The sequence below is a fragment of the Protopterus annectens genome, chromosome 12.part0, assembly GCF_019279795.1.
Source record: "Protopterus annectens isolate FY-2018-M chromosome 12.part0, PAN1.0, whole genome shotgun sequence".
Classification (NCBI taxonomy): Eukaryota; Metazoa; Chordata; order Ceratodontiformes; family Protopteridae; genus Protopterus; species Protopterus annectens.
Genome location: NC_056746.1, coordinates 897,471,654 through 897,498,521, shown reverse-complemented (window position 1 = coordinate 897,498,521; position 26,868 = coordinate 897,471,654). Strand labels below are relative to the sequence as shown.

The 26,868-nt window shown below is 44.8% G+C and overlaps 1 protein-coding gene across 1 annotated transcript in view; it reads left to right on the top strand.

Moving 5' to 3' along the window:
• CSE1L (chromosome segregation 1 like) overlaps window positions 1-26,868 on the top strand; it is a 1,337,268-nt gene that overhangs the window by 707,843 nt on the left and 602,557 nt on the right. Inside the window, exon 17 of the mRNA XM_044088970.1 lies at window positions 20,389-20,597. Coding sequence (XP_043944905.1) covers window positions 20,389-20,597 — 209 coding nt within the window. The remainder of the gene's footprint in view (window positions 1-20,388; window positions 20,598-26,868) is intronic.

Sequence of the window (26,868 nt, the reverse complement as noted above, 5' to 3'; positions counted from 1 at the left end):
AACTGCGCTCACATGATTAACTTGCAAAAGAACGCAGATTCATTCTAAAACTCTGATGCCCAATAAAGATTGCACTGGTCTTAGGACTTCATAAAATAAGTTGCAACAGTTTTCAGCCAAGATAACATGAAAGCATCACTGAATCCTTGGTTTGAATTCCTTCACCTCCATACGCAACAAGTATCATACTGCTGGTTACATTGAGTTGTTCGTTCTCACTCTTGCATGTGTCAGCTGATAACGTTACACTTTGACCCAGTGTGTACTTAGAGCTTTGTGGATTTTCCATTCATCCAGACAGTGCAAAACACTTCACTCCTTGTTAATAAGGTCACTGCATCAGCTCTGTCCCCAAGCACTGATGCACCATCTACATAGAAAGCTGACCGCTTTGGCTGTACTTGATCAACTTGCTTTGTTGTGCGACCTTTCTTTACAATGGTGCGAGGCTTACTTGAGTTACGAAACTTTTGGAAATGGTTCCATTTTTTACACTTGTGACATTGCTGCCAAATGCTAAGCACTTCTGTTAGACTTGTGCTTCGCATCACAGTTGCAACAGTTGAGAATAAAGCTAGATTTGGGTTTTGCTGATTCATGTAAGTGTTGCACTGAGCTAGCGCTGGAGCTTGTACCTTTCCTGGAACTTTCTAGAAAACCTTGTAGCTTCTTTGGAAATTCTGTAACTGCCACATGCCTAGGCCTGTTCTTGCTTGTCACGTGTTACATACTATCTACATTAGCTCTGGAGTCAACTGAAGCCATGCTGTTGTCACTCACAAGCATACTTGTATGTTTTTGTTACCTCATGGATTTGACAAATCTCCGCTTTGCTCGGCGTTAAGTCATTGTCACGAAGTAAAATCTTTCTCACAGCAGCACTGCTAATACCATATATAACTCTGCTTTTTCAGCTGATCTTTTAGGTCACCAAACTGACGCATTTTAGCTCTGTTTCTCAAGTCAGTTATATAAGCTGCAAATGTTTCCTCTGGTTTCTGATCTCTTGTAAAACAAATGCCTCTAATGTAATCATCTGGAAGTTGCACATTTCTCTAAACATGTGCTTCAAACACTCTGGGTCTTCCCTTGATTTAGCTTGTGCAGCAATATGGCAGTCTACACCTTCATACACTGCTGGTACATACACAAATGAATGCTCTTTCTATGGCCTCTGATCCTGCTAGGTTTAGCAAAATGAATGCCCTTCTGCGTGCATCTGTCTGCATAAGCTGCTTGTATGAAAATATCATATTCTTGCTCATACATACCAGAGAAGGGTTTGCGAGTAAGCTTGAATGTACATACATACACCCATGCATATGTTTCAGGCATTAAAAGAACTTGTCCAGTGCCTTCGTGCTCTAAACTTACATTTTTCGTTTGGCTTATTGGAGTTATGTAATTATTCTGGAAGACGCCGTCCTAGAGGCAGAAGGGGCCCCCGCAACTTGGGAGACCGCAATTCCTTTCACTGCTCTTCCTTTCAGCGTTCCTGAGGTGTTGCCCGACTGTGCTATTCTGAGCCAGTCGGGGGCCAATTTTGTTGCATCCGGAAGCGTGGAAGAGCATCACCCAGGATCGTTGGGTGCTTCAAATAGTTACCGAAGGTTACACTATTCCCTTTGTGTTGACACCCCGTCCAGTCAGAAGGATCCCGGATGTCCCACCCAGTCACCGGGATCAAGTAGCACTAGAAGTGGCAAAGCTGCTAGAAAAAGGAGTCATCCAACCAGTCCCCTCAGACCATGTCTGATCAGGAACTTACGACTCTTTTTGGTGCCGAAAAGAACAGGGGACCAGAGACCCATTCTGGATCTGTCGACTCAATCGCTACGTTTTGAAGTCCAAGTTCCGAATGGTCACACTTCAGTCCATTTTTCCATTGCTGGAGAAAGGAGTATGGATGTGCTCCATCGATCTCAAGGATGCCTACTACCACATCAAAATGGAGAGGGCATCCAGGAGTCATTTACGCTTCTGGCTAGGAGCCAGTCACTTCCAGTTTCGTGCCATGCTCTTTGGTCTCACCACAGCCCCCAGGATGTTTACCAAGTGCTCGGCAGTGGTGACTGCTCACTTGAGACTTCTAGGATTCCAGGTGTTTCCGTATCTGGACGACTGGCTTCTCGCTGCCCCCACCAGGCATCTGCTCATTCAAGCCAGGGAGATGACCATCTCACTTTGCCACCATTTAGGAATTACTTTGAACTGGGAAAAGTCTGCCTTGCAGCCCTCACAGCATGTTGTTTTTATAGGCGCAGAGCTAGAACTCTATTCAAATGTGCGCCTTTCTGCCACAGGACAGGATAAGAGTGTTGCAGTCTCAGATCCACGTATTGTTGCCCCTCAGAAAAGTTCAGGCCAGGTTAGTTCTTCAGCTCTTGGGCTACATAGCCTCCACCATCATGCTGGTACCCCTGGCCAGGTTACACATGCGGATACTACAGTGGCTCCTGTCGGTTCAGTGGTCCTTTCAGAAGCTTCCTCTTTCCCACTTGATACTTCTCACGGAGCGATGCAAACAGGACCTCCTCTAGTGGCTATGCTCCTCCAATCTGGACAGAGGGATGAGCTTGGTTCCTATGTCTCCAGTGGCCTCGGTGACCACGGACGCCTCCCAGGTGGGGTGGGGGGAGCATTATCTAGGCAGGACGGTCCAAGGCACCTGGCAAGACCACGAGGTACACTTGCACATCAATGTTCTGGAGATGAGAGTGGTGTTTCTGGCGTTGGGAGCACTCCAGGACTTTCTACCTCTGGGAACGATTGCAATTCACTCTAACAACATGTCCATGGTGTGGTACCTGAACAAGATGGGGGGAACCAAATCTTGCCCCCTCTGCAGAGAGGCCATGCGAGTGTGGCAGTGGGCGGTGTCTTCCCAATGGTTTCTAGTGGCAATGCACATTCCGGGGAGGTCCAACGTGATAGCGGACAGGCTAAGCAGAGCTATTCTGATGCCTCATGAGTGGTCCCTGAATAGAGTGGCGGTTCAGATCTTCAAAAAGTGGGGTCAGCCTTGCTGCGATCTCTTCGCCAGCCTCCTCAATGCCAAATGCAGCAAGTACTTCACTCTGATCCCCCCCACAGGGGGAATCACCCAGGGACGCTCTAGCTCACGATTGGCCCTCCAGTCTGGTCTACGCTTTCCCTCAGTTTCTTCTGTTGCCAAGAATGATACAGAAAGCCATATCCGTGGGAAGCAGGATGATTCTTATTGCTCCACACTGGCCTCTACAAGTATGGTTCCCCTTTCTTCAACGGTACACACTGGACTCTGGACCCAGTGCCGGACCTCCTGATTCACATGTCAGGACAACTTCATCCATCCCTGCAAACCCTCAAGTTGACAGCCTGGCTGCTCCAGTTCCATCCCTAGTCAGGCTACATTCCTTTTCTCCTGAAGTGGTGCACATCTGGTCTTCTCATAAGTCTTCCACCAGGAAGATTTATTCCAGCAAATGGGGGAGATTCTCCATTTGGGCTCAGGCCCAAGGGTTGGATCCCTTCACAGCCCCTATTCCATCGGTCTTGGATTTTTTTAGCCATGTTCCGTCAGGGCTTCGTGCCCGCTACCATAAAAGTACAGTTGGCCACAATTTCCAATTTTCACACATCTTATGAGCCCTCTCTTTTATGGGCCACAAGCTCTGTAAAGCTTTTCTGAAAGGCGCTTGATTACTTCGTCCCCCAGTTTCTGAGCCTGTACTGCCATGGGACCTGAACCTTGTGCTACAAGCTATTACGTCACCACCCTTTGAACCGGCTGCCACTTGCGACTTGAAATTCTTCTCTTGGAAGACGGCTTCTCTGATAGCCATTACATCGGCCAGGAGGGTATCAGAACTTCAAGCCTTGTCCATTAAACCTCCATATTTGGTCTTTCACAAGGACAGAGTCTCTCTCGGGCTTAACCCGTCCTTTCTCCTGAAGGTATCATCCCTGGTCAATCTTCATCAATCTATTGAGCTACCAGTGTTCTTTCCGAACTTTTCCAATAAAGCAAAGTTCAGGTTGCATCAGTTGGATGTGCACAGACAACTGAGATTTTATCTACATAGGATGAAGCAAGTTAGGAAATATGATCAATTGTTTGTGTCCTTTTCAGAGAACAGAGCAGGTAGTCCTATTTCCAAGTGCACTATTTCTAAATGGATCAGAGACTGTATTTCTTTCATTTACTCATTAGCAGACAGAACTTTACCCTTTCCCGTCAAGGCTCATTCTACCAGGGCTATGTCTGTAGCTTTCCATGCTAGACTTTCCTTGGATGATATTTGTGCTTCGGCAACTTGGGCTTCTCCCAACACTTTTATTACTCATTACAAACTGGACGTCGCTTCTAGGGGCCGGGCTTCCTTTGGTTCCACGGTTCTCGGGAGTGTCGTCTTATGAGCCTCCCAGGATACAGGTGCTGGGGACGCTGTCCCGTGAGTAAGGAATGTAGGCGAGATAGGACCACATAACATCAGTTAGTTATGTACTCACCATAACGATCGATTGTATGTGGTCCATCTTGCCTACATTCCTACGTACCCTCCCACCTGCCCCCTTCCTAGAGGAATTGGAAGAATTTTTGGCTCCGTGGGCCCTTCAAGGTCAGTGATTTGTTCCCCTATCTGGCTGGATTTTCTTCCAGTGTTTGAGTATGGGTTATGAGTGTTATGACTGCAAACAAGATTTGGGGCTAGGGCAAGGTGCACTCTGGGATACCGGGTTAGCCCAACCAATTAGAGACTTTGTGCTAGAAAGTTTGGCCGAGTCGGAGCCGATTCTCGGCTCCGAACCTGTGAGTAAAGAATGCAGGCGAGATGGACCACATACATCGATCATTATGGTGAGTACTTAACTGTTTTGATACTTTCAGAATATCAGTAAAGGCTCCGAACCCGTGAGTAAGGAATGTAGGTGAGATGGACCGTTATGGTGAGTACATAACTGTTTTGATACTTTCAGAATATCAGTAAAGGCAGAAGTGTTAGTTATATACCATCACTTGCTAAAGTCATCACTGTAAGAAACGTTCAAGAACTGTGTACAGCGCACTGTAATTTCCCCAAAATGGCAGTACCTTGTTAGGCAACTTCTTTACAGTACAAAAAGCATTCTGTAATGGTGGCACTTTGCAAGTAGACAAACCCAGCACAAGAGACTTTTTCGAAATAGCTATACTTTGACTATATTACACGAAAGAGTTGCACTTTGCATGCAATGGATTCTTCGAAATACATGTACAGTAATAAGCACACATTCGAATAACAGATATCCTTCTATTGCCATGTTGCGGTATTCATCACATATGGGTTTCTCCTCTTGCTACTGTAACGTTCAGCCATTATGCAAGTTTTCAGTCACTGTATGGGTGCGTAGGATGTCTGAGGTAGCTAGCACAATGTGGGCCATAAAAGTGACATCTGCACGCACCAACCCTCAAAACATCTCAGCCGCCAGTTGAATGTCAGGTGTTCCTGCCATTCCGGCCATCTGATTACGAGAAATCAGTTGTGCCCCATACCTCTCAACCTGAAAACATCAAAAATCTGGACAAAGGCCCATGAAAAATAGGTACAAACCTGTACACTAACATAATTTGCATACATAATTAGGTAACCCCACCCACTCAAATGCAATTGTGGGATACCAACTTTCAAATGCAAACTAAGAACAGACTACCAAAATATGACTGCAGAGTACAAGTTATCCTTACTCTGGAGAATGTAGACATCTGTATTGTTAGAGACTTGGTTTAAAGCTACAGCTGTGCCTATCTAGTGCAAGATGGAGCTTCACAAACTTGATGGCAGCACAGATCAAGAAATACATATGCTGTATGTATGTATGTATTTACTTAAGCCCACTGGGAACAAATGCCCCTTTTCAGGTGTCCCAAGAGCATTGACTGATTAGCATTCAGAAACATGCCATTTCTGTACTTACTTTTAATGCTTTGTTACACTGACTGTGCTACATTTTATGGAAAATTTTGTAAATAAAAATTCAAAAAGGAATCACTCTGATTACAGTAGACATGGGAAATAATAAACTGAGGTAGACAGCTGCCTTTTTAGTAAACTGTTACAACAGATGGAAACACTACTTGTTGCAGCAACAGTAAACGGCAAAGTAAAATAACTGAAATGGTACTTTTCCCAGAGAAAATAAGATTATGTACTTTGTTACTGGATATAATGCAACCTGTCAAGTACAGATGGCAAATGAATTCGCTGCACTCCATATTAAAACTGAAACTTCAAAAATTAAATGAAGACCTTAGAAGTCGTAGATGTGACTTTCTGATCATAAAATGTTTCCTTAATTCTTAGAATTATCAACACTAAATGTTTTTAAGCCACTTTCATGGAATACAATTCTTGGCATATAAGCCAGGTGAAAGGGTTTAAAAGATCTGTAAATATCTATTGCATTTTTTCCTCCACAAAAACACTTTTATGAAGTGTGAAGAACTAATTTCTGTACTAGAATGAAAGGAAGTTTTACAATTGTAGATTGCTGATATAATCCTAACCAGTTTCTGCTGTTCTAACTCATTCTAGTAAAAGGCTTATTTAATTTGCAGAGTAGTGACTGTTTTCTACAGCAAAACAGTTCACACAGTGGGTTGTTCCACTTAGAACTGTTGATATTTTATGTGCATCTGTGTATATGTATATGTGTGTATGTGTATGTATATATAAAATAATCCACATCTACGGGTTAAATTCAAAGTGCATTAGCAAAACAATGTAAAGGTGGTACACACTTCCATGACAAAAGGAACAATTTTCCAAGAATTACATTTTCATTGTTTGGCTGGAAATCTACTTTACATAAAGTGACAAGATATAAACTGTGTCACTAGATGGGGTTGCAAACTGGCTCAAGGGCAGAACCCACATGGTTAGAATTGCTGGAGCCATGTCAGACTCCAAACCAGTTACAAGTGGCATCCCACAAGGCTCAGTCCTGGGACCTCTCTTGTTCTGTATATATTTCTCAGAGGTACAGGCCAACACGGAAGGACTGTGGCTGACCAAGTTCGCAGATGACTGCAAACTGGGCGCCATAATCGACTCTCCAGCCGACACAAGCATCCTCCAAAAGGGCCTCATAGAAACAGACAACTGGTGCCAGAGCCATGGCCTCAAGCTAAACACCAAAAAGTGTATAGTCATTCCCCTTTGGCAAAAACAAAGTGCCCACAAATTACCACATAAGTGATAATCCATTAAGTACGGAAGAAGTAATTAGGGACCTGGGGACCCAAGTTGATAGCAATCTCTCATTTGACAACCACGTGGCCAAAGTGGTTAGAAAAACATTTTATATAGCCCACCTAATGAAAAAACGTGGCAAAACACTGCTATGTTGCAATCTCTTTAATAAAACCAAATCAAAATGCCTCAGTTCACAGCATACAAAATCCAATAAAAAGATGAGCGCTTTCGGGTGTAAACCCTTCATCAGATAAAAACAGTATGCAAACGCAACCTTAAAAATAGGCGGGCTTTTTATTGAATGTTCATTGGTAGGATAGATATTTAAAAAGGTTGTGTTTGCATACTGTTTTTATCTGATGAAGGGTTTACACCCGAAAGCGCTCATCTTTTTATTGGATTTTGTATGCTGTGAACTGAGGCATTTTGATTTGGTTTTATTAAAGAGATTGCAACATAGCAGTTTTGCCACGTTTTTTCATTGGACTGCTTCTGCTTTACGTTTGGCAAGACTTGAGTAAGGCATTCATCATTGGTTTTGAAGAATATAGCCCACCTAATCATGAAGGGATTCACATCTAGATCACGGGAGGTCATCGTGCCTCTTTACTCATACCTCATCAGGCCCATAATTGAGTAAAATGCCCCTTTTGGGATGTACCTTACCAGACACCTGCAGCAACTGGAAAGACCCCAAAAGTACCTCACCAAGAGCATCAAAGGGCTCAAACAGATGCCATTTGCTGCCCGGTTAAAGAAACTCCAGCTCTCCTCAGTGGCATACCGTTTGCTCAGAGGCGATCTGTGCCTGACGTGTAAAGCCATGTCCAACCCGGAATTAATGGACATGCTGCACCTCAGAAAATCCAAATCCCATCGAGCTACGCGCTCGAGAGACTTGAACCTCGGCACTGAAGTAGGACATGCTGGAGGGGACAGATTCATAACCCAGAGGCTCCCTTCACTCTAGAATAAAATCCCAGTCCAGGTTAGGCAGAGTTCCTCATTGACTCTCCAAGAGGAATCTTGATGAGTGGATGGGGGATCGTAGGTTTACCCCGGGTATCCCTTCTGTGTCACTGTTAGACAGAGGCACAGTATACTAACCTCAAAAAAGGGCATAGCAAAATTAATTTAAAATGGGTGGCGAAAGCCAAACACTCTGGCTAGGCTTATAAATGCCCTAGGGGCAGATAGCCTAGTACGAACCTATGAATCTATTGGTGCCTAAACATGTAGGGTTTCAAGTAATAAAAGCTTTGTGCAGGGTTAAAAAGCACAGATAAATGTCACAGTGGCAAACTTCACAGATTCAGAAGAGTTTGGCCCTGGTTCCATGAGTAGTGTCCCTATTACATCAGAGGTAGTATTCACAGCAGTGACAGCCACTGCAGACATAGATAAATGAATGAATATCTTCCCTAGTGTGTTTCAGGTTGAACATAATGTCATTTTGAAGCAAGTACATTAGGGTAACCAACATATACAAGAGTGTACTGTATTAAGACAAGTGGTCCTTTCTATTTCAAGAGACACTTCTGGCAGCAATAACACTTCTTTATACTGGTGAATAACCAGCCTGGTTTCTAATTTGTAAAGGTGCTGAAACATCTAAGAATAAACCTCATACTACATGTCACAGGACATAAAATATAAAAACTGGTTTACTGGAGTAAGACCACATCCTTAAGCAGTTGGTTTATAGTACTGCTTTTAATCAGTTAAATGTATAATACAGAGCTACCTAGAGAAATAAACTACTGCAGTAATGATCCTTAATATAAAAGCAATTCTAAATGTACAGGTGAGGCTGTACAAAGTCACAATAGTTCTCTACCACCACTTGCTCGTAAAGAAATGTAATTGCCTAAAAATATATGTGATTGAAGAAAGAATCCTTCGTGTCAAACAGATAAGCTGCAAAGACTCTGAAAATGTATCCTTCAACTCATGGCAGCTTAATAATGCACTATTTTACAAATTCCAAAAGCAACGGGATGTCACCATGGCTCTACATGATTCTCCATATTCTTGCAGGTAAATGTTGTAGAAGTGAAAAGCACCAGTACACTAGCATTCAGATTTTAACAGAATCCAGTCGGTTACATTTTATTTGCATGTTTACTGAATAAGGACTGCGACTGCTCTTAATACGTTCATGCTTTTTTCAATATGTTAAATGTGCACTACTGGCCATCTTTGACTTAAAAGGCCGCAAGTCTTGCCATACCAAAGAGCTGTTCAAGCAAAAACAAGCTTTGACTATGGCTGCTGCTGTTACTAGAGCAGTAGAAATTAGAAAATAGAAATTTCAAACCATGGAAAGAACTTTGAGTCAACCTGCCGACACCGATGTGCTTCTATCTGGTTGATCCTGCAGTTTGGATTTGATAGGCAGACCTGCTGCAGCAAGACTTGACTCGTATAGTGTGCGTGAAGTGAGTCACATGCGTGTCATACAAACAAAAACAAAACACAGATTCAGTCCTCAGACAAATTCTGGCAGGCTGGTCACGAAGCTGACATCGCTCGCATGATAATGGCAAAAAAAAAAAAGGCCAAAAAAAAAAATAAAAAGCCGGGAAATTTGGGAATTAAGGGGGCCACGCAGAAACGTGTGGCACCACAGTATTTGGACCTCAAGACTGGTGAATGCCAAGTAATTCGGTATGGTTGAGAGGTATGAAGTGCCCCGCTGGGGAACCTTTGTCATTTTATTTTATTTAATGCCTGTTTGTGTCATCCAGAAAGGGCAATTGTAAATGCAGCCATCAGATACCCCACAAGGACGCCCACGATCAGTGTCTCTTCTGTTTAGATCGGTCGCACGTGTATAAGGCCTGCTCCATTTGTCAGGCATTTGTGCCCAAAACCTTGCATAGCCGTCTGCATGCACTCAATCTCTACCTAGAAAATCAACGACTAAAGCAGACAGCCTTGGGTATGGAGGGTTCCACTGACGTACCTGCTGAACTGCCAAAAAAGGCCAAGACTACCAGGCCTACCTCTACCGCTGCGCCTCCTGTCATACCTGCAGCCTGTGGCCAATGTCAGCCTGTTAGAGGATCTGGGCTCCGCTGCTTTGGATTTAGCAGGTAACGCCACAGAAGCCACACAATTCAGCGCTGAGGGCATGTCTGAGGCTTTAAAGACATCTGTCTCAGATGGGGTGGGGTTGGGGGGCTTTTGAGCCAGTGATTCCGATAGGTCCTTAGGATCCCTCCAGTTCCTTAGTCACCTGATTTCAGGCCTTCCTTCAGACTCCTACCAGGACTCTCAAGAGAAAGGAAAAAAGGAAGCACATCTCTTCTCCTGAAAGTTTATTTAATGCCTTCATGGCTTTCCACTACACTGACTTCTTTGATGCATCCTCCTGCTCTGAGTCCAAGGCCTCAAACATCTAACCCATCCATGAGGGAAGAAGAGGATTTTTCTTATTCTTCATCTGAGGAATCACTCTGCTATACCTCAGCTTCCTTCTCCCTTGGGGTATGGCTCCCCAGAGGAAGAATCCATTGATCCGGACTCCACAGCTGAGGATTTGACCTTTGGGGAAACCATTGCCAAGATGCAAGAACATTTTAAGTGGAAATCCTCTCAAATGACTGAGCCTCAAAAAAAAAAAAAAAAAAAAAAAAAAAGAGGTATGACCTCATTCAGATGGACTCCCCAACCCCTACTGCTGCCCCTCCAATTCTGCCAGCCTTCCTGGATGCTTCCTCTTCAGTATCCTTGAACCCTGATTCACAACCCCCTGATTCACAACCCCCTGCTCCACGCAGACCTGCCAGATTTTATTAAGTCCCTTAAAGAGCCAAGTATCTTGTAAGTGTCCTCCAGCAGACCTTGCCACAATTTCCATATCCACATATAAGGCATATAAACTATTGCCCACCACCATTCTCCCTGCTGCCAAAGACAGCAAAACCATGGAGAGTCTGGGCAAGAAAATTTACACTGCTCTGGCCTTTGGACCTACAAACTACCAGTCACACATGGCTAAATATGCCTGATCTTTCCTGGCGAAAGCCTCCAAGGAATTGTCTGTTGCACCAGATTTGGTTGCCAAGGCTTCATTGCCTTCACTTCTGGCTCTTACCTCCCAAGTCACCAGGCACTCCATAAAGTGCAGTTCTGATGCTGCTGAAGCCTCATCTAGGTCAGCTGCATCAACATCTGCCTTGAGAAACTCATGGCTGTCTTCAGCCCATTCCAGATTACTTTTAGGCCAAAGCTGATTGATGCCCCACTGGACAACACAGCTTTGGTTCTAAAGTGACTGATTTAGGTCACTACAGCAAAAGAGGAAGAGATGCAGGACTTAAAACACCTGATAGTCTCCCCATCCCAAAATTCCAAAGGAGCTACCCTGCTAAAACTCAGTTTATTAGAAAGCGCTCTCGCCCTGCTGTTCCCACTAGGTCTAGAAAATCAACCAGGAAGCAACCCCATCTTGCTAAAGCTTCCCCTCCTGTAGACAGAGGCCACCCTTTCAAGACAGGGGAGGTAGTATTTGTGACGACCTGTCATCTCTGATCCCCCCCCCCTTCCTTGTCTTCCTCTGTCAGTTCATCTCTCTCACTGACTTCCTGTTTGGACATTTGTCACATCAGACAAATGGGTCCTTTCAATCATTCAAAACTGGTACTTTGACTTGGCTTATGCCTGCATAGTGAAAGGGTATACCACAACCTCCAAAATAACAGCTACACCTGATGCAGCCAGTGCTAACAAACCCTGCTGGACCAAGGCACCATCGAAACAGTGACACTGGTTGCAAAAGGGAGAGGTTTCTACTCTAGGATCTTCCTAGTCCCAAGAAAATACTGTCTTTGGAGACCAATCCTGGATCTCTCTAATCAACCTTTTCCTTCGCATTCCTACTTTCAGGATGTTGACCGTACCAACTTTTCCCACTCCCAAGGATTCATGGTCATCTTAGGTATAAAAGATACCTATCTTAACATCCCCATCAGACGCAGTTTCAGGAAATATCTGAGGTTTTCCGTGGGGCCTTCTCACTTTCAATTCTCTGCCTTGCCCTTTGGGTTCTCCACTGCACCCAGGGTATTCACCAGATGTCTAGTTCCAGTTGCTGCCTCTTGCAGAACAAAAGGAATCCAGATATTTCCCTATATGGACGACCTGCTTATACAGGCAGACTGCAAGGAGACCCTCCAGCAACACACTTTTTGCCACTTCCCTACGACATTCCCTGGGATTTCAGATCAACTTCCCAAAATCCCACCTGGAACCTTAAGACCTAGTCTTCCAGGGGTGCAGGATTTGCACAAACATGAGAGCCTACCTTCCCCAACAAAAGGTGGAAAGCTTGACAACACCTACTAATGATCCTTCAGACAACAGAAATGACAGCAAGGCAGTACCTCAGGCTACTGGGCTACATGGCAGCCACTAGTCCAATGTTACCATTAGCAAGACTCCATATGAGAAAGTTGCATTGGTAACTAAGGTCAATCTGGACCCAGCACTCACACCCCTTGGAGTACAGGGTTTCCCTCCTGCCCTGCTTCAAACTAGAAATCCAGTGGTGGTTGAAGCAAGTGAACCTCAACCCAGGTCTTCCCCTCTAGTCACCCCAACCCAAGCAGGTCATGCACACAGATGCCTCAGACTTGGGCTGGGGAGCAACTCTGGGCCATCTGAAAGTGCAAGGGACTGTGGCCAGAGCAGCCAGAGAGAGGGGGGGGGGGCAAATCTTACTTTGCAAACTAGCTCTCCTAGTGTGGCAACTGGCCGCCTCCCAGGGAGTTACTCTGCAGGTGGTCTACATTCCTTCACTGCAGAATGCCCAGGCAGACTATCAGCAGATCCATCACAAACGACCATGAATGGATGCTACACCAGGATTTTTTTCCTGGACCTGGCCCACTTGTGGGGTACACCTCAAATAGACTGGTTTGTCTCCTCCAACAGGCAACTTCCTTACTTCTGCACAAGGCTTCCACACCCTCAGGCAATGGCAATAGATGCCTTCTCAATTTCTTAAAAGGGGAAGTTTCTCTATACATCCCCCCCCTTCCCACTTGTACAGAAGGTCCTGCTCATTGTTCAGCAGGACGGACCAAAAATCTTGTTGGTGACTCCCTGTTGGCTAAGACTGTGTTGGTTCACCCTACTACAACTATTCAAGGGCAATCAACACATGTACGTAAGGTCAGTCTGGACCTTCTCACACAGCACAAGGGATCCGATATCCACCCACAGTGGCAGTCGCTGCATCTGCCCCTGTGGCTGATAGGATTCTGATCCCCTTCAGACACCTTTACAATGAGGATGTGCTCACTGTCCTGCAGGAGGCCAGAAAACCTTGCTTGCTAGCAAGACCCCTCTATTTCCATCTTATCTTTGTAAACTATTGCAGACAGGTTTGGGCCTACTCTTCCATTAAAGCCCATTTGTATGCCATTTCAGCCTGCCTTCCTCTGGATTCCCCTCTGGTGTCCAGACTGCCAGCCAAGTTATTCCTTAAAGGGGTCCTTCACCTGAGACCACCCCTATGGGATCTCAACTGTTATGGAAAAACGTGCGCTTCCTCCGTTTGAACCAGCAGACAAAGCTTCCCTAAAACCTCTGTACATGGAAAATTGATGTTACTCCTGGCCTTGACTTCAGCTAGAAGAGTCTCAGAGCTACAAGCCCTCATGTCTATTCCACCTTTCCTAGTATTCCACACTGATAAGGTTATTCTTAGAATCAACGATTACTTCATGCCCAAGGTAGTGAATGATCCATCCTTAAATCAAGCCATTCACATTCCTACCTTCTTCCCTAACCCACAGGATAGTGAGAGTACTCCATTTCTTGGATGTGCACAAACAACTTAGATTTTTACCTGCACAAAATCAGTTCTGTCTCCTTCCATCCCAGGACCCTAGGGAAGGCCGTAACCAAACTATTTCAACCTGGATTTTCAAAGCGATCTCTTTCTGCTTGACAGTTCCATGTGACATCACTAAAAGGTACTGTTAAAGCACACTCCACCAGGGCTATGGCCTCCTCAAGAGCCTTCAGAGGTTTGGACACCTCTACCATTCTTAAAGCAGCCACTTGGTCATTGGTGCACACTTACACCAAACACCACAGGTTAGACCATATTTCCAGAGCCAGGGCGGTCTTTGCCAGAGCTGTACTTCATGGAATCCTGGAGACTGCCTCTAGATTACCACCCATTTCCTCAGTGAGCTTTGGCACTTGCATATGTGCTGAATACTGAAACATGGGAATAGAAAAATGCAGAAAGGATGTGTAAAATCTTATCATATATGTCCTTCTCTTCCATGTTGCAGTATTCTTCCCACCCACCTACTCCTCCTGTTGTACAGTATTTCCCTTTCTGGATGGCACAGGGCTGGCATTACCCTTGCTAGGACTGGTTCCTACTGGTGCTTGCAGTTCTGAGGGCTGGTGCGTTCAGACGTCACTTATGGCCCACTTTAGCCACGTCAGACATCCCACGCACCATAGAGTGACTGAAAGCTTTTGTATACTGGACAGACATTCGAGTAGCAAGAGAAGCCCCATATGTGATTAATACTGCAACATGGAAGAGGAGGATATCTATAGTTATGGTTAGATTTTACACAACTTTTCTTTACGCCCTTGATATACAATACAAATTCGAAGTTATGCCCAAACACAGCACTTTGTCAAAACTGTCACCTTGCTTTATTTTTCGCCTAATGGGTCCTTTTTGTATTGTATTAGTTTTGCTTGTTGAAGCCATTTTTCATGCCCAGTGTACTTGCTTTTCTTACTCTAGACATGCCAAACTTTGCCTTAAGCACACTCGTTTTTTTGCTTTACAGTTACGTTTCATCAAATACTCTAAAACATTTTCTTTAAAGTTTTAGTAGTTTGCCTGATGCAGTTTGTGATCTTGGAATGCCCCTTTTTTGTCTTTCGCATAGTGTATTAATCATGTTACTTATTACCTTTTATACTTTCTGGTTATGTTTGTGCTCTTTTCTCTGTTTACCTTCACTATCTTTGCATCTGATGGCTCTGAATATTCTTCTGAATTTGATTCTGGTTCCGACACCATGTCACTTTCATGTTAGCACACAAACCATTCTTCGTGGGTTCTGTTCAAGCAGCTTTATTTTTTTTTTTTTACAAACACAGAGGCTTACTTATAACTTAAGTAACTTGTATACAAACTGACCGTGCATGCTCACTCTGGCTGCACGTGTCTGGAATTTATGCATGCACGTGTAGTCTCGCATGCTGCGTAAAGATATAGCACACACACTTTACACTGATCTGCACTTTCTAAATGCCCCTTTTGATGGTTCATCCCTTTTTTGGGCCTAAAGTGAAAGACGCTGACCAGATGTGAACAGGAAGGTAAGACCCTGTATGCCATGGGCATAAGTTTTTTCATGCTTCAACGACCCTACTCTAAGGGTCACAGGGACAGGGGAAAGATGTGGTTCAGAAAATCACAGGGTTCTTTCCAGGACACACTTGGTGAGAGTTCCCCCAGAGGCAGAGGGAGGAACAATAATTGAAGATGTTGCCCTCGTGACAGAGGGGGTCCACAAAACCAGGGCTCCAGAGAATCTTTCTTTGGTAAACCATTCCATCACTCCTGAAGGGTGGCCTGACTGCTTTGCCCCGGAGGCAATCTGAGGCTGTGACAGTCTCAGCACCTACGCACCTGGCTAAGAATAAATTACAAATGGGTGCAGAACATCATATCCAGGGGGCTATCTTATCCCTTTTTCCCCAGTCCCTTCCCATAATCAAAAACATTCTAGACGTCTCACCCAGTCAATGGGAACACGCAGCCATTCAATTTCAAAAGCTTAGCAAGCGTCATCCAAGAAGTCCCACCCAAAGATGGTCTTCCTGGGAGCAAGTCTGGATACAGCATTCCAGAAAGCATACCTTACACCAGAGAAACAAATTTTCCTGACAGCATACTTCTCTCAACTAGCCACCAGGCCCCAGGTATCTGCAAGGAAGATACTGCAAGCTCTGGGGTTCATGGCATCTTGCATTCTACTCAGTACATATGCCATATTGCATATAAGGAAACTTCAGTGGTAAATAGAGCCTTTGCTGTCAACACTCTCAAGACCTGGAAACTCTTCTACCTATAATTCCTTGCCTCAGAAAGGAGTTTCTTTGGGCAACATCATCCTCCTTCAACAAGGGACTGCCCTTCTCCCCACCCCCCGCTGCCCAGACCCTCACCACAGACTCATCAGGCTGTGCTTGGGGTGCACACCTGGACGGCAGGTGCATACAGGGAAAACAGAGCCCACATCAAATCCCTGTGCGCATCAATCAAAAAGATGATAGCTGTGCAGCACGCCTTGATAGCTTTCAAACTCCTTCTCTCTCCAAAGGTTCTCCTGATCAAAACTGACAAACACCACTGTGATGTGGTACATCAAGCAGGGAGGGACTTGCTCCTACCCTCTATGCAGGCTGGCCATGACCCTTTGGCTCACAGCCTCTTTCATGCAACTACACATGTTAGCACAATTCCTACCAGGCTTTCTCGACTTTCTGGCAGACCAATTGAGCAGAAACCTTCTGGACCCACACAAGTGGCAACTCAACAGAAGTACCTTCACCCTAATAACTCAGAAATGGGGCATCCCGAAGGTCGACCTCTTTGCCTCCCACATCAACCATCAGCTCAGCAAATTCTGTACCAGGGAGCATCACTACATGGCTTGGAAAGTGTTTGCCCTGTCCTTCCCCTGGGTCCGTCTATCTGTCTATGCCTTTCCTCCCCTACCTCTCATTCCTAAGGTACTGAGCAAAATAGGGGAGGAAAAAACGAGGACCATTCTTGTAGCGCCAGACTGGCCCCAACAACCCTGGTACCCCTTGCTGTGCAGCCTGTCCCCGCTGCCTCCATGGCATCTTCCTCAGATTCCCAACCTCCTAACCCAGAGGGAAGGGGAATTCATGCATCCGCAATTGCAAACACTCAGTTTGGCAGCTTGGCTTATTCCCTACCGAGCCACTCTGCCATCCTTAGTAAACCGGTTCTGGATGTTATCCATGAGGCCAGACATCCTAGCACCAGAAAGTCTTATGCAGATAAATGGAAAAGTTTCTGCACCTGGATCCAGGCTAAGGGAGCACAGCCCTCCATCCCTCTCATCCTGGATTACTTAGCTGACCTATTACATAGTGGTCTCTCTCTCCTAAATTCATGCCTCTATTTCTGATCATTTTCCCATTGAGCAGCCCCTTTTCTCACACCCTTTGATCAAACAGTTCCTCAGAGGGGGCTAGTAACTTGAGGCCCCCAGAAGGGCACCAACACCAGCTTGGGACCTTAACTTAGTCTTGGAAAAGCCCACCCTGCTCCCTTTCAAACCAGCTTCGGCTGCAGAGCTAAATTTCTGTCATGGAAGACAGCATTCCTTTTGGCCATCACTTCAGCCAGAAAAGTCTTTGAGCTGCAAGCACTCAAAGCTGTGGAACCCTTAATCATCTTCCATGCAGACATGGTATCCCTCAGAACTAGCCCATCCCTCATGCCCAAGGTGGTGTCTAGTGTGGCTCTCAACCAATCCATTCATTTACCCACCTTCTTTCCTAATACCCAGAACAAAGGGGAAAGGCTTCTTCACACACTAGTTGTTCACAGCTCCTATCTGGACAGGACTAAATCCTTCAGAATGTCTGATCAATTGCTGGTTAGCTTTGCTACAGGGACAGAAGGCAAAGCCATCTCCAAGCAAACCATTTCGAAATGAATAGCACACTGCATCCATTTCTGCTACAAACCGCATGGAAAGTCTCCCCCCAAGGGGGTTAGGACACACTCCACTAGAGCAGCCTCCACCTCTGTAGATTTCCTCAGAGGAGTCCCCACCAGGGACATATTGGAGGCTGCCACCTGGACATCTGTTCACACGCTTCTACCAAGCTTTACCACCTGCCTCTTCTCCATATTCAGGGCAGGGTGTGCCTCTGCAGTCTTGCATGGCATGCTAGCCAGCCCCCAGTTTCCTTGACTGCCTCCACCCATTTTCTCAGCTTTTAGAATCTACCCAAATGTGATTACTGCAACAGTGAAACACGAACATAGTACAGTTGTGTACACTTAGCATAAATGTAGATGCTTGAGTGTATTCAGTGTTGCAGTCCTGGTTTCCCTCCCTCCCACTTTATTCTCTCTCCTTTTATTACCATTCTTCCTTGTTGTTCTTTCCTTACAAGGGACATATTGGTATTTTCCACTGGTGGGGTTCTTCCACCAGAACCTGGCCTCCTACTTTGGGGACTCCTGACAGGTTAGGGCAAGAAAAACTGATGTAATGGCAGCGGCTGCCTTACGTTATACTACTGATGACCTGACATCAGTCCTCAAGCGACAGCAACCGATGCAGAAATACTAGGTCTATGGTATTCAGGCCGGCTGAGGGCTTCCCTGGCAGGGATAACCCAAATATGATGACTGCAACAGTGAATACACTCTAACATCTACATTTATGGTAAGTGTATACAACTGTACTTTCTTGCTTCTCTCAGCCTGCACCTCTTTTTCATTGAGAATTACCATGAGGTTCTATCCTAGCTCCTGTTTATTTTCCTTAAGCCACTTCATAAACTTCCTACTCTGCAACTTATCCTCCATGCTGATGTGGTACTCTAGGTCCAGCCACAACCACTGTGCAATCGAAACACAAATGTAAAAATACCATAACTCCAATTTCTGGCTCTTGAACCACAAACTTGTGTAACCCACTGAAAGCAAAAAGCATGTTTGGCAGTACTTGAAAACTTAAAAAATCACTAACCTTTGTGGCATAGTAAAAACAACCAAGTCATTCGCATACATTTGGTTTGTGGCTGAACCAGTTACTAACTTCATCCCCATGTTGAGAAATCAAGGGAAACTTAACTTCTCTGGGATATGAAAATCTTACCCTAACTGTCCTGCATAGCCAGAACAGCAACCTATAAAGAGGTACACCATGTTAAAATATGCAGAAAACATGCAAGTTATCCAGGTATAGGCAAAGGAGTTCTTATTAAACTTGCATAAGGGCTACTCATAACAGCTACAGCTTCTAAGGAAAAACTCCTCCACACTATAGACAATCAAAAACCAAACATTGCCTCATCACGAAGTAATCCTCTTGAGCACTACTGCCTCACCCCCGAAGCTAATTTGGTCCCAGTACAGTACAGAGTAGACCTGATACTAGGCTGTCTTCAGACTTCTCCAGCCTAACTCATTCCTACCACTAGCTGCCAAACTGTATACCAGGCATGCCTACAATCTCCAAACTCTCTCCAAAACATCCCAATCCAGCCCCCACAAACCAAGCTGCACTACACCACTCTTTCTCCATCCTTGTTGCTAAACTATGGAAATCCCTCCACCCAGCCAAAAGGAACTAAAGTCCTCTTTCCCAACCTTCATAAGTTGCCACACAGCAGGCCACATCACCAAATCTTGCATCATTGCATCTTAACTATTAACAGCTTTTAAATCCACTTCCTCTTCCCTCCCGACTCTTATTATCCCATGGCATTTCCCCCATGATGTAAACTTGAAATAAAACAATGGAAAATGTACTTATCTCTGCTACATCTATTAATTGTTACTGAACATTTTGATTGTGTAGTCTTCTGTTTTTGATATGCCTCTCTGTTTTGCACCCCCCCCTTTTTTTTTTTAATTTTCACTTGGCCTGTACCAGCAAAATCAGTTGTGATTTCTGTACTACCCCAGGAAACAAATTAAATGAATGTAGTGAATTTTCATAGTTTTCTGTGTAACTTGTGTGAATAAATGTTCCAAGTTATTTAGTTGTCAGCTTGTCACACTGGGGCAGTTTTAGTAAGAGCTTATCTTTACATTTAAAGTTCCAGCAAGTTATTGCTGTGTGTATTGCTTGGTTTACATAAGTTAAGTTTATAAATTTAATAGCACATGGTCACCATACTCTCTGACTTTTGATTTTACAGGCAGTGGATAACGTGCATGTTTTCTGCATATTTTTACATGGTGTATCTCTTCATGGAGCATTGTAGTCCTGGATCTTTGCCGCCCTGGCTTAATAGTATTTATCAGTTAGTCAATAAAATTGCTTAGTGTTGCTAGAGTGGCAGGTGTGTAGTACAAATAATCTTCAGGTCCGCTCACATTTCTAATTTTTTTTTGTTTCAGAATTCATTCCTTATGTGTTTCAAGTAATGTCGCTCCTCTTGGAAATGCACACGAGTGACATTCCATTATCGTATATGTCCCTGTTTCCTCACCTTCTGCAGCCAGTTTTATGGGAAAGGACTGGAAACATCCCTCCACTTGTGCGACTGCTGCAGGCGTACCTTGAGAGAGGCGCAAATACAATAACAAGTACAGCTGCTGATAAGATTGTAAGTTGCTGTGATGAGTGGAGAAGTGCATGGAGCTGTCTGATTGTAAATTGTAAGGGCTCACTAAGCTGACAGTCTGGAGATGCAGGGTACAGTGAGATGATTCTATGGGATAAGGTAACTGAGCTACCATTCCAGATTTTGAGGAAATTAGTGTACTGAGCTGCAGATGAGGAAAGGCATTCTTATCTGCTCTTAAAGTGGGGGAGGTAGATTACACAAAGCTGCTGTTTTAGTGAGATGAAAGAAACACAATTGCTATTCAAAGGAGTGAAGGGCACATTGAGCTGCTGTTCCTTCAGTGAGGAAGGGACAAGAGTATGCAGTGAGCTGTTGCTCTAGGTGATGTACAGGTCCACACTGAGCTCCTGTTCTGCAGATGAGAATGGGCACATTGAGCTGTTGCTATAGTAGGGGATGAGGGGGGGGCACTGAGAAACTGTTAGAGGTTGAGGAGGAGAGGCCTTCGCCTCTGTTCCAGAAGTGAGAGGGTTCATTGAGAAGCTGTTATGTGAATATGGAAGGGAATCTCTTCCCAGAACAATAGCAGCGAGTGTAGCATAGAGAAATTGAGAGCAACATCAATGTTTGCATCATGAATCATCTTTTAACCTTTGGTACCTGTTTGCAAGTGCCAGCACCTTCAGTTTCTGGTGAGTACTGAGACTGATGTATCTAAGGCTGTTACAGCAGCCAAAGACTCAGCAGCAGGAATGTGCTTGGTGATTTTTGAAGGGGAAGGCTGAAGGATTTTTGAGGAAGTTACCAGTAACCACATTGAAATCTCAAATCCTTGACCATGATCTGAGGCCTTGAGCTACAGTTTCTGATCATGAGAGGCACAAAACATTTAACAGGTGCAACATAGGTTGCTGCTCTAGGCTGCTTCTGATTAACTATTCCAGCTGGCTAAAAGTTGTATGTCTTTTGTTGTGCAAGAAGCCTGAGATAGAAAAACATTTGGAGTCCAGCTCCCCTTTAAAAAAAAAAGTCCTGGAAGACTCGTTTCAAAATGAATCACTGGAGCCTGATTTCTTTCCTCCTCTTAAGCATGACTGTTTTTATAGGGTGAAGGACACTCTAGTACCTATAGAAGTCTTTTGGCTGATCCAGCAGTGGTGTTACTGAATGTTAGCAAGGGTGCAGTCTCTGCTGTTACTAGGAACCATTTCTCAAATGACTGAGAGCAGTGCCCTTGATACACTAGGTGTACCAAAAGCTTACCTGCCAGGATCTGGCCTTCCAGAGCAGTCCAGAGTCCACCAAATCTGGTAAAGGGAAAATGTAAAAGGTCTGGAAGACGAGCCCAGGGAGAAGTCTGGGGTACCCCAGAGCTGCAGAAGAATCAGCCACGACTAAGCCAGGCTGACCTCTCCCCTTAGAGCACCCCATCCCTCTCTTCCTTACTGTCAAACCTGACACCCCCACCCCTCACAAAGTCAAAACATTGTGTGCTTGTCTTTGTAGAAAAACATTTTTTTTTTGCTTAATATATATGGGTTCTAAACCTAAGGAATGGGAGCAGGCTTCAAGTCCTAGGAGAAAAAAAAACCCTAAGTTCAGGGGAATTCTAGTTCCCAATGACATCTGGAGCTCATTCCACAAGTTCTGTAACACTTTAGACACAGGAACTGTAGAAGATGTTCCGCTAAGGAAGGTCAGCGCTAGATTATAATCCAGACTCTCAAAGAAAAGGGCCCTATGGGCCCATTCTGGATCTTTTGCACATAAGTTCTTAAAGATCCCCAAGTTCAAGATGCTCACAGTTCAAGGACTTCTACCATTCATTCCACAAGGGGACTTCATGGTGAAACTAGACTTAACATACATAGCTGCAAGTTCTCTGCCAAAAAAAACCCACAAAAAGTACCCAAGATGTACAGCAGGGGAAAGATAATTCACTGCCTTGCTCTTTGACTTCACCACCATGCTGCAAGATTTACAATGTCTTGCTCAAGCGATTACTTTTTCAGGACAAAAAGTATTCATGTTTACTCCTACCTAATCGATTGCCTGATGCTAGAAGAGTCCTAAACAGGTTTCACACACCTTTGAATTTCACCCTGCATTGTTTCTGGGACTTGAGACTGTCAGCAGGGAGAAGTCCTCTCAGTTTTCCTTTGTCTCTTTCCTAAGCCAGTACTTGGATACCTCTTGGTGGTGTGTTCCTCACCCGGAAGATGGTGGAAGAGTTGAAGGACCACGTTGATAGTGACATTCACAGTCCAGAAAGTCTGACAGTAGATGGCCACATGCATTTTGATGGTCCCTTTATGTACTTGCACTTGAGGACATTCCACTGGTTCTTGAGAGACTGTGTCCCCACATTCACCATTTGGCAGCAAAGGATTCCTTACTTCTGTGTAGAAAAACTTCTTTTGGTGGACCCAGCAGTGTTCATCGCACAGAAGGGATGCCCTTCAGGCTCAGTAACTCTTGGTACAGACTCCCGTGGCTTAACATGGGGAGCTCATATGGGGGGAACTCTGGGTGCAAAAGGACTAGAGGGGATGAGAGAAAATATACAAATCAGGGGAAATGACAGTTATTTGCAGGTGAAGACTTTTAACAGTCGTGATGTCTATATACAAGGTGAGAAACTCCTTGGTTAGGAAGATGGCTAAACAGGCTTGGGGTTATAGCCACAGATGTTTCTCTGGCTGTGTTTCTTTAGTACAGAATGTGGCAGCAGACAGGCTGAGATCATTGTCAAGTCTTCATGAATGGATGCTGCGCAAGGACATACTGGGTTCAGTCTAAGTGGCGAGACACTTAGAAGTAAATTTGGTTGGGGACACATTGCTGAAGTGAAATTCAGGGGCAGAGGTATAGGACTCTTGCATATTCACTCCAAGTAAAGAGAAACATGCAGCACCATGCCCTTGGCTTCAGTAATCAAATGAACATGTGAGAAATATTTCCATTGCCTCCCAAGACACCTAGAGGCTGCATGGCAAGTGTCTGCAACAGACTGCCCAGTGGAAGTTTTAGTCATAATGCAGTGTACAGTGCCTTTATTACTGTGTAGACAGTTCATCTCATTTGCAGTGTTTAGGAAACTTTGCCTAAAATACATGTATAAAGCAGAGTGAATACAACAGCATGCAGAATTTTTCATGTTGCACACTTCTACATGTAGTTACATAAGCATGTAATGTAAACTAAGCCCAACACTCACTACTTTCCATGCCCCCCCCATTCCCTTGGTTATTGAAGTTGTAACCATGGCACTCTGCATTACTTGGCTGTTAAATTCACTGCTGGCAAAAATACCTCTGCTGTGGAATACTTCAGCCATATGCCCCCATCCAAATGTACCACAGGGAAGTGTATCACAATCTAGCAGCCTGAATCCAGACAGATTTGTAGACTTGATCAGAAGATGAAGTTACCAGATGTATACCTGCTTACATCACATCAGAACAATGAGCAGGCAGGTGTTCTTCGTGTTTCACTGTTGCAGTTCTCACATTTGGGTTCTCCTGCCAGGGGTAGCCCTCAGTCGGCCCCAATACCAGAGGCTTAGTATTTCTGCATCGGTTGCTGTCGATCCAGGACTGACGTCAGGTTGTCAGTGGTATAAAATTAGGCAGTCGACACCATTACATCAGTCTTTCTTGCCGAGGAGCCCGAAGCAGAAGCAGGTCACACGAGTGTCGTTTGGCCACTACCTGAGTTTTCGTTTCTGAATTGAAGTTGAAGCCTTGTAAGGCTGAGTACCCCATTGGGGATCCTTTTTTCTTGCTCTAACTGATGTCAGAAAAAGTTAACAGTTGTCTCGATTGTGGAAAGCAAATACCACACACAGATTTCCACTCTTACTGCGTCACCTGTTTAGGCCCAGACCACAGTGTCCCCCACTGTTGCTTTTGTGCTTTGTTCAGTACCAGAACTATACATAGTCAGGCCCTTATTGTAGCTAGATATTTTCGCTCTCAGACCTCGAATTCTGATATGGCTTCGGTAAGCCATCCAACTACCGGTCTTCCAAAAAAAAGTAAGGATAAAGACAGACAGATCAAACAAGTCTGAAACTGCCGACTTAGCTTCCACTAAGCTAGTAGTCAGTTCTCCAATCTTCAAAGAGGCACTTTCACAGCCCCTGATGCCTGCTTCTGTGGTTTCGCAGGCCGCCACTGAAACCCTTTCAGAGTGCAATATGCAGCAAGACTGTTCGACTACGGATCCTGCGGATGTCTCTACCTTGGATGGGTCCAGAGCCGATGAACAGGCACCCACTTCCGAGGAAGTACTTCGCACTACCGATACTTGACACTGACTACTTTCGCATCTTCCGTTCTTTCTAAAACTACAGAGTTTTTAAGGCCCAGGGTATGAACCACACCCACAAAAACGACCCAGGCTCAGGCACCTGCTTCCTTGCCTCAATCTCAAATGCAATGGTGGAAGACCTTATGCTTATTAGAGGAAGCCAGGCTACCCCTTCCAAAAGAAAGAGACTTGTCCCCAGTAGATTTATCTGAACAGGAGTCTGATGACTCTGATGCATCTGAATATGAAGGCATGCAACCCCCTCTGCTTATGAGGATTCTGATGCAGAGGAATCCATTCCTTCTGCCTCTCCACTCAAGGATTTTTCATTTGGGGAACCCTTCAAACATTAAGGGAGCATTTCCAATGGGAATATCAAGACTATCCTCAGTCAAAAAAGGGAGACTGGGAATTCTTAATTTTATCACAGCACAGACCTTTGGCTATTCCTCCTGTCCTGGATGATGTTTTTATGGAATCCAGTTTGACTCCTGACACCCTTCCTCCTGCTCCCAGGAAAACCTGACCAGTATTAGAGTCCCTGACTTCACAAATTTCTTTTCCAAATATTACTGCTGACCCGGGGGGCATCTCTCAAGAACCTAAAGGGATTAAAGCACCTTCAGCTAATAATCCCACCCCCTCAGGCAGGAATTCTCTAGCTTTAGACAGATTGGGTAAAAAAGTATACACTTCTGCTACTCTTGCTATTCGAACATTAAATTCAGTTCCACATGCTGAAATAGCAGCAGCATACCATGGAACTCCTCAAACAAAAAATATCTTCCTTTCCTGCTTGTGTAGAAAATAATTACAAGAGCTAATGCATTCTACAAGTCAAGTAACTAAGCACACCTTGCAGTGTGTCTTTGATGCCCAGCAAGCATCTTGCAGGGCAGCAGTCACTGTTTCTGTCCTTAGAAGGTATGCTTGGCTTAAGGAACAGACCTTGCCAGACCATGTCAAATCCAAATTATTGGATGCACCATTGAACAAAGACAACGCATTTGGCACCAAGGCAGAAGATGTCTTAAAAAAAAAAATGGAAGAAAAAGCTAAATCTGTGCAGACAGACGTCTTACAGGTCCAGCCTCTGAGGTTCAGTAGGCATTGCCCCTCCAAGCACTGGTCCTTCCCTGCCTCCTCCAGGCCAGCTGAGCCCAGACCCAGGTGAAGTAGACCCCCCCCCCACTAAACAGCAGCCCCAGGGAATGCAGAGAACTAAGCAATGGAGTTCCTCCTCTTCAAAACCTGGGAGTGCAAAGCCACACCCTTATGGTAGTGAACTCGCAATGACTTTACAGCTCCACCCCTTACCTCTGCCCACCTGCTTGTGGCCCTAGGATGAAAACACTCCCTCAACGTAGTGTCCCAGGGATACAAATTTTATTTCCACACTTCGCCAACCCCAAAAGGGTTTCCAGATCTTCCTCCAAACCAGTGGGCAGAGGCCAAAAAGCAAGTCCTTTCCCTGCTTTCCAAGGGGGCAATACAGCATGTGTCTGCAGAACAGATGGGCCAAGGTTTCTACTCCAAACTCTTCCTGGTACCCAGAAAAGAGGGCACATAGTGCCCCATCCTCTATCTATCCATTCTGAACACCTTTCTATTGATACCAAAATTCAAAATGCTTGCCCTCCAGCAGCTTCTACCAATGCTTTCCAAGGATGCTTGGTTAGCCACCCCAGGCCTAAAAGAGGCTTACCTACACTTGTCAAGCAGCGAATCATGCAGGAAATACCTACGTTTCAGGGCAGGATCTATGCACTTTCAGTTCTCTGTGCTTCCCTTTGGTTTATCCACTGCTCAGTCTTCACAAAATGCCTGCCTCCTGCCATTGCTTTTTGCAGACAAATATTCAAATTTACCCATAATTAAATGATTGCCTGATTCAGGCAGGCAGTCAGGAAAAGCTTTTACAGCACCTGACTTTTGTACAGGACCTACTGACCTCCCTGGGCTTGCACTATCAACAAAAAGAAATCAGAACTAGTCCCCC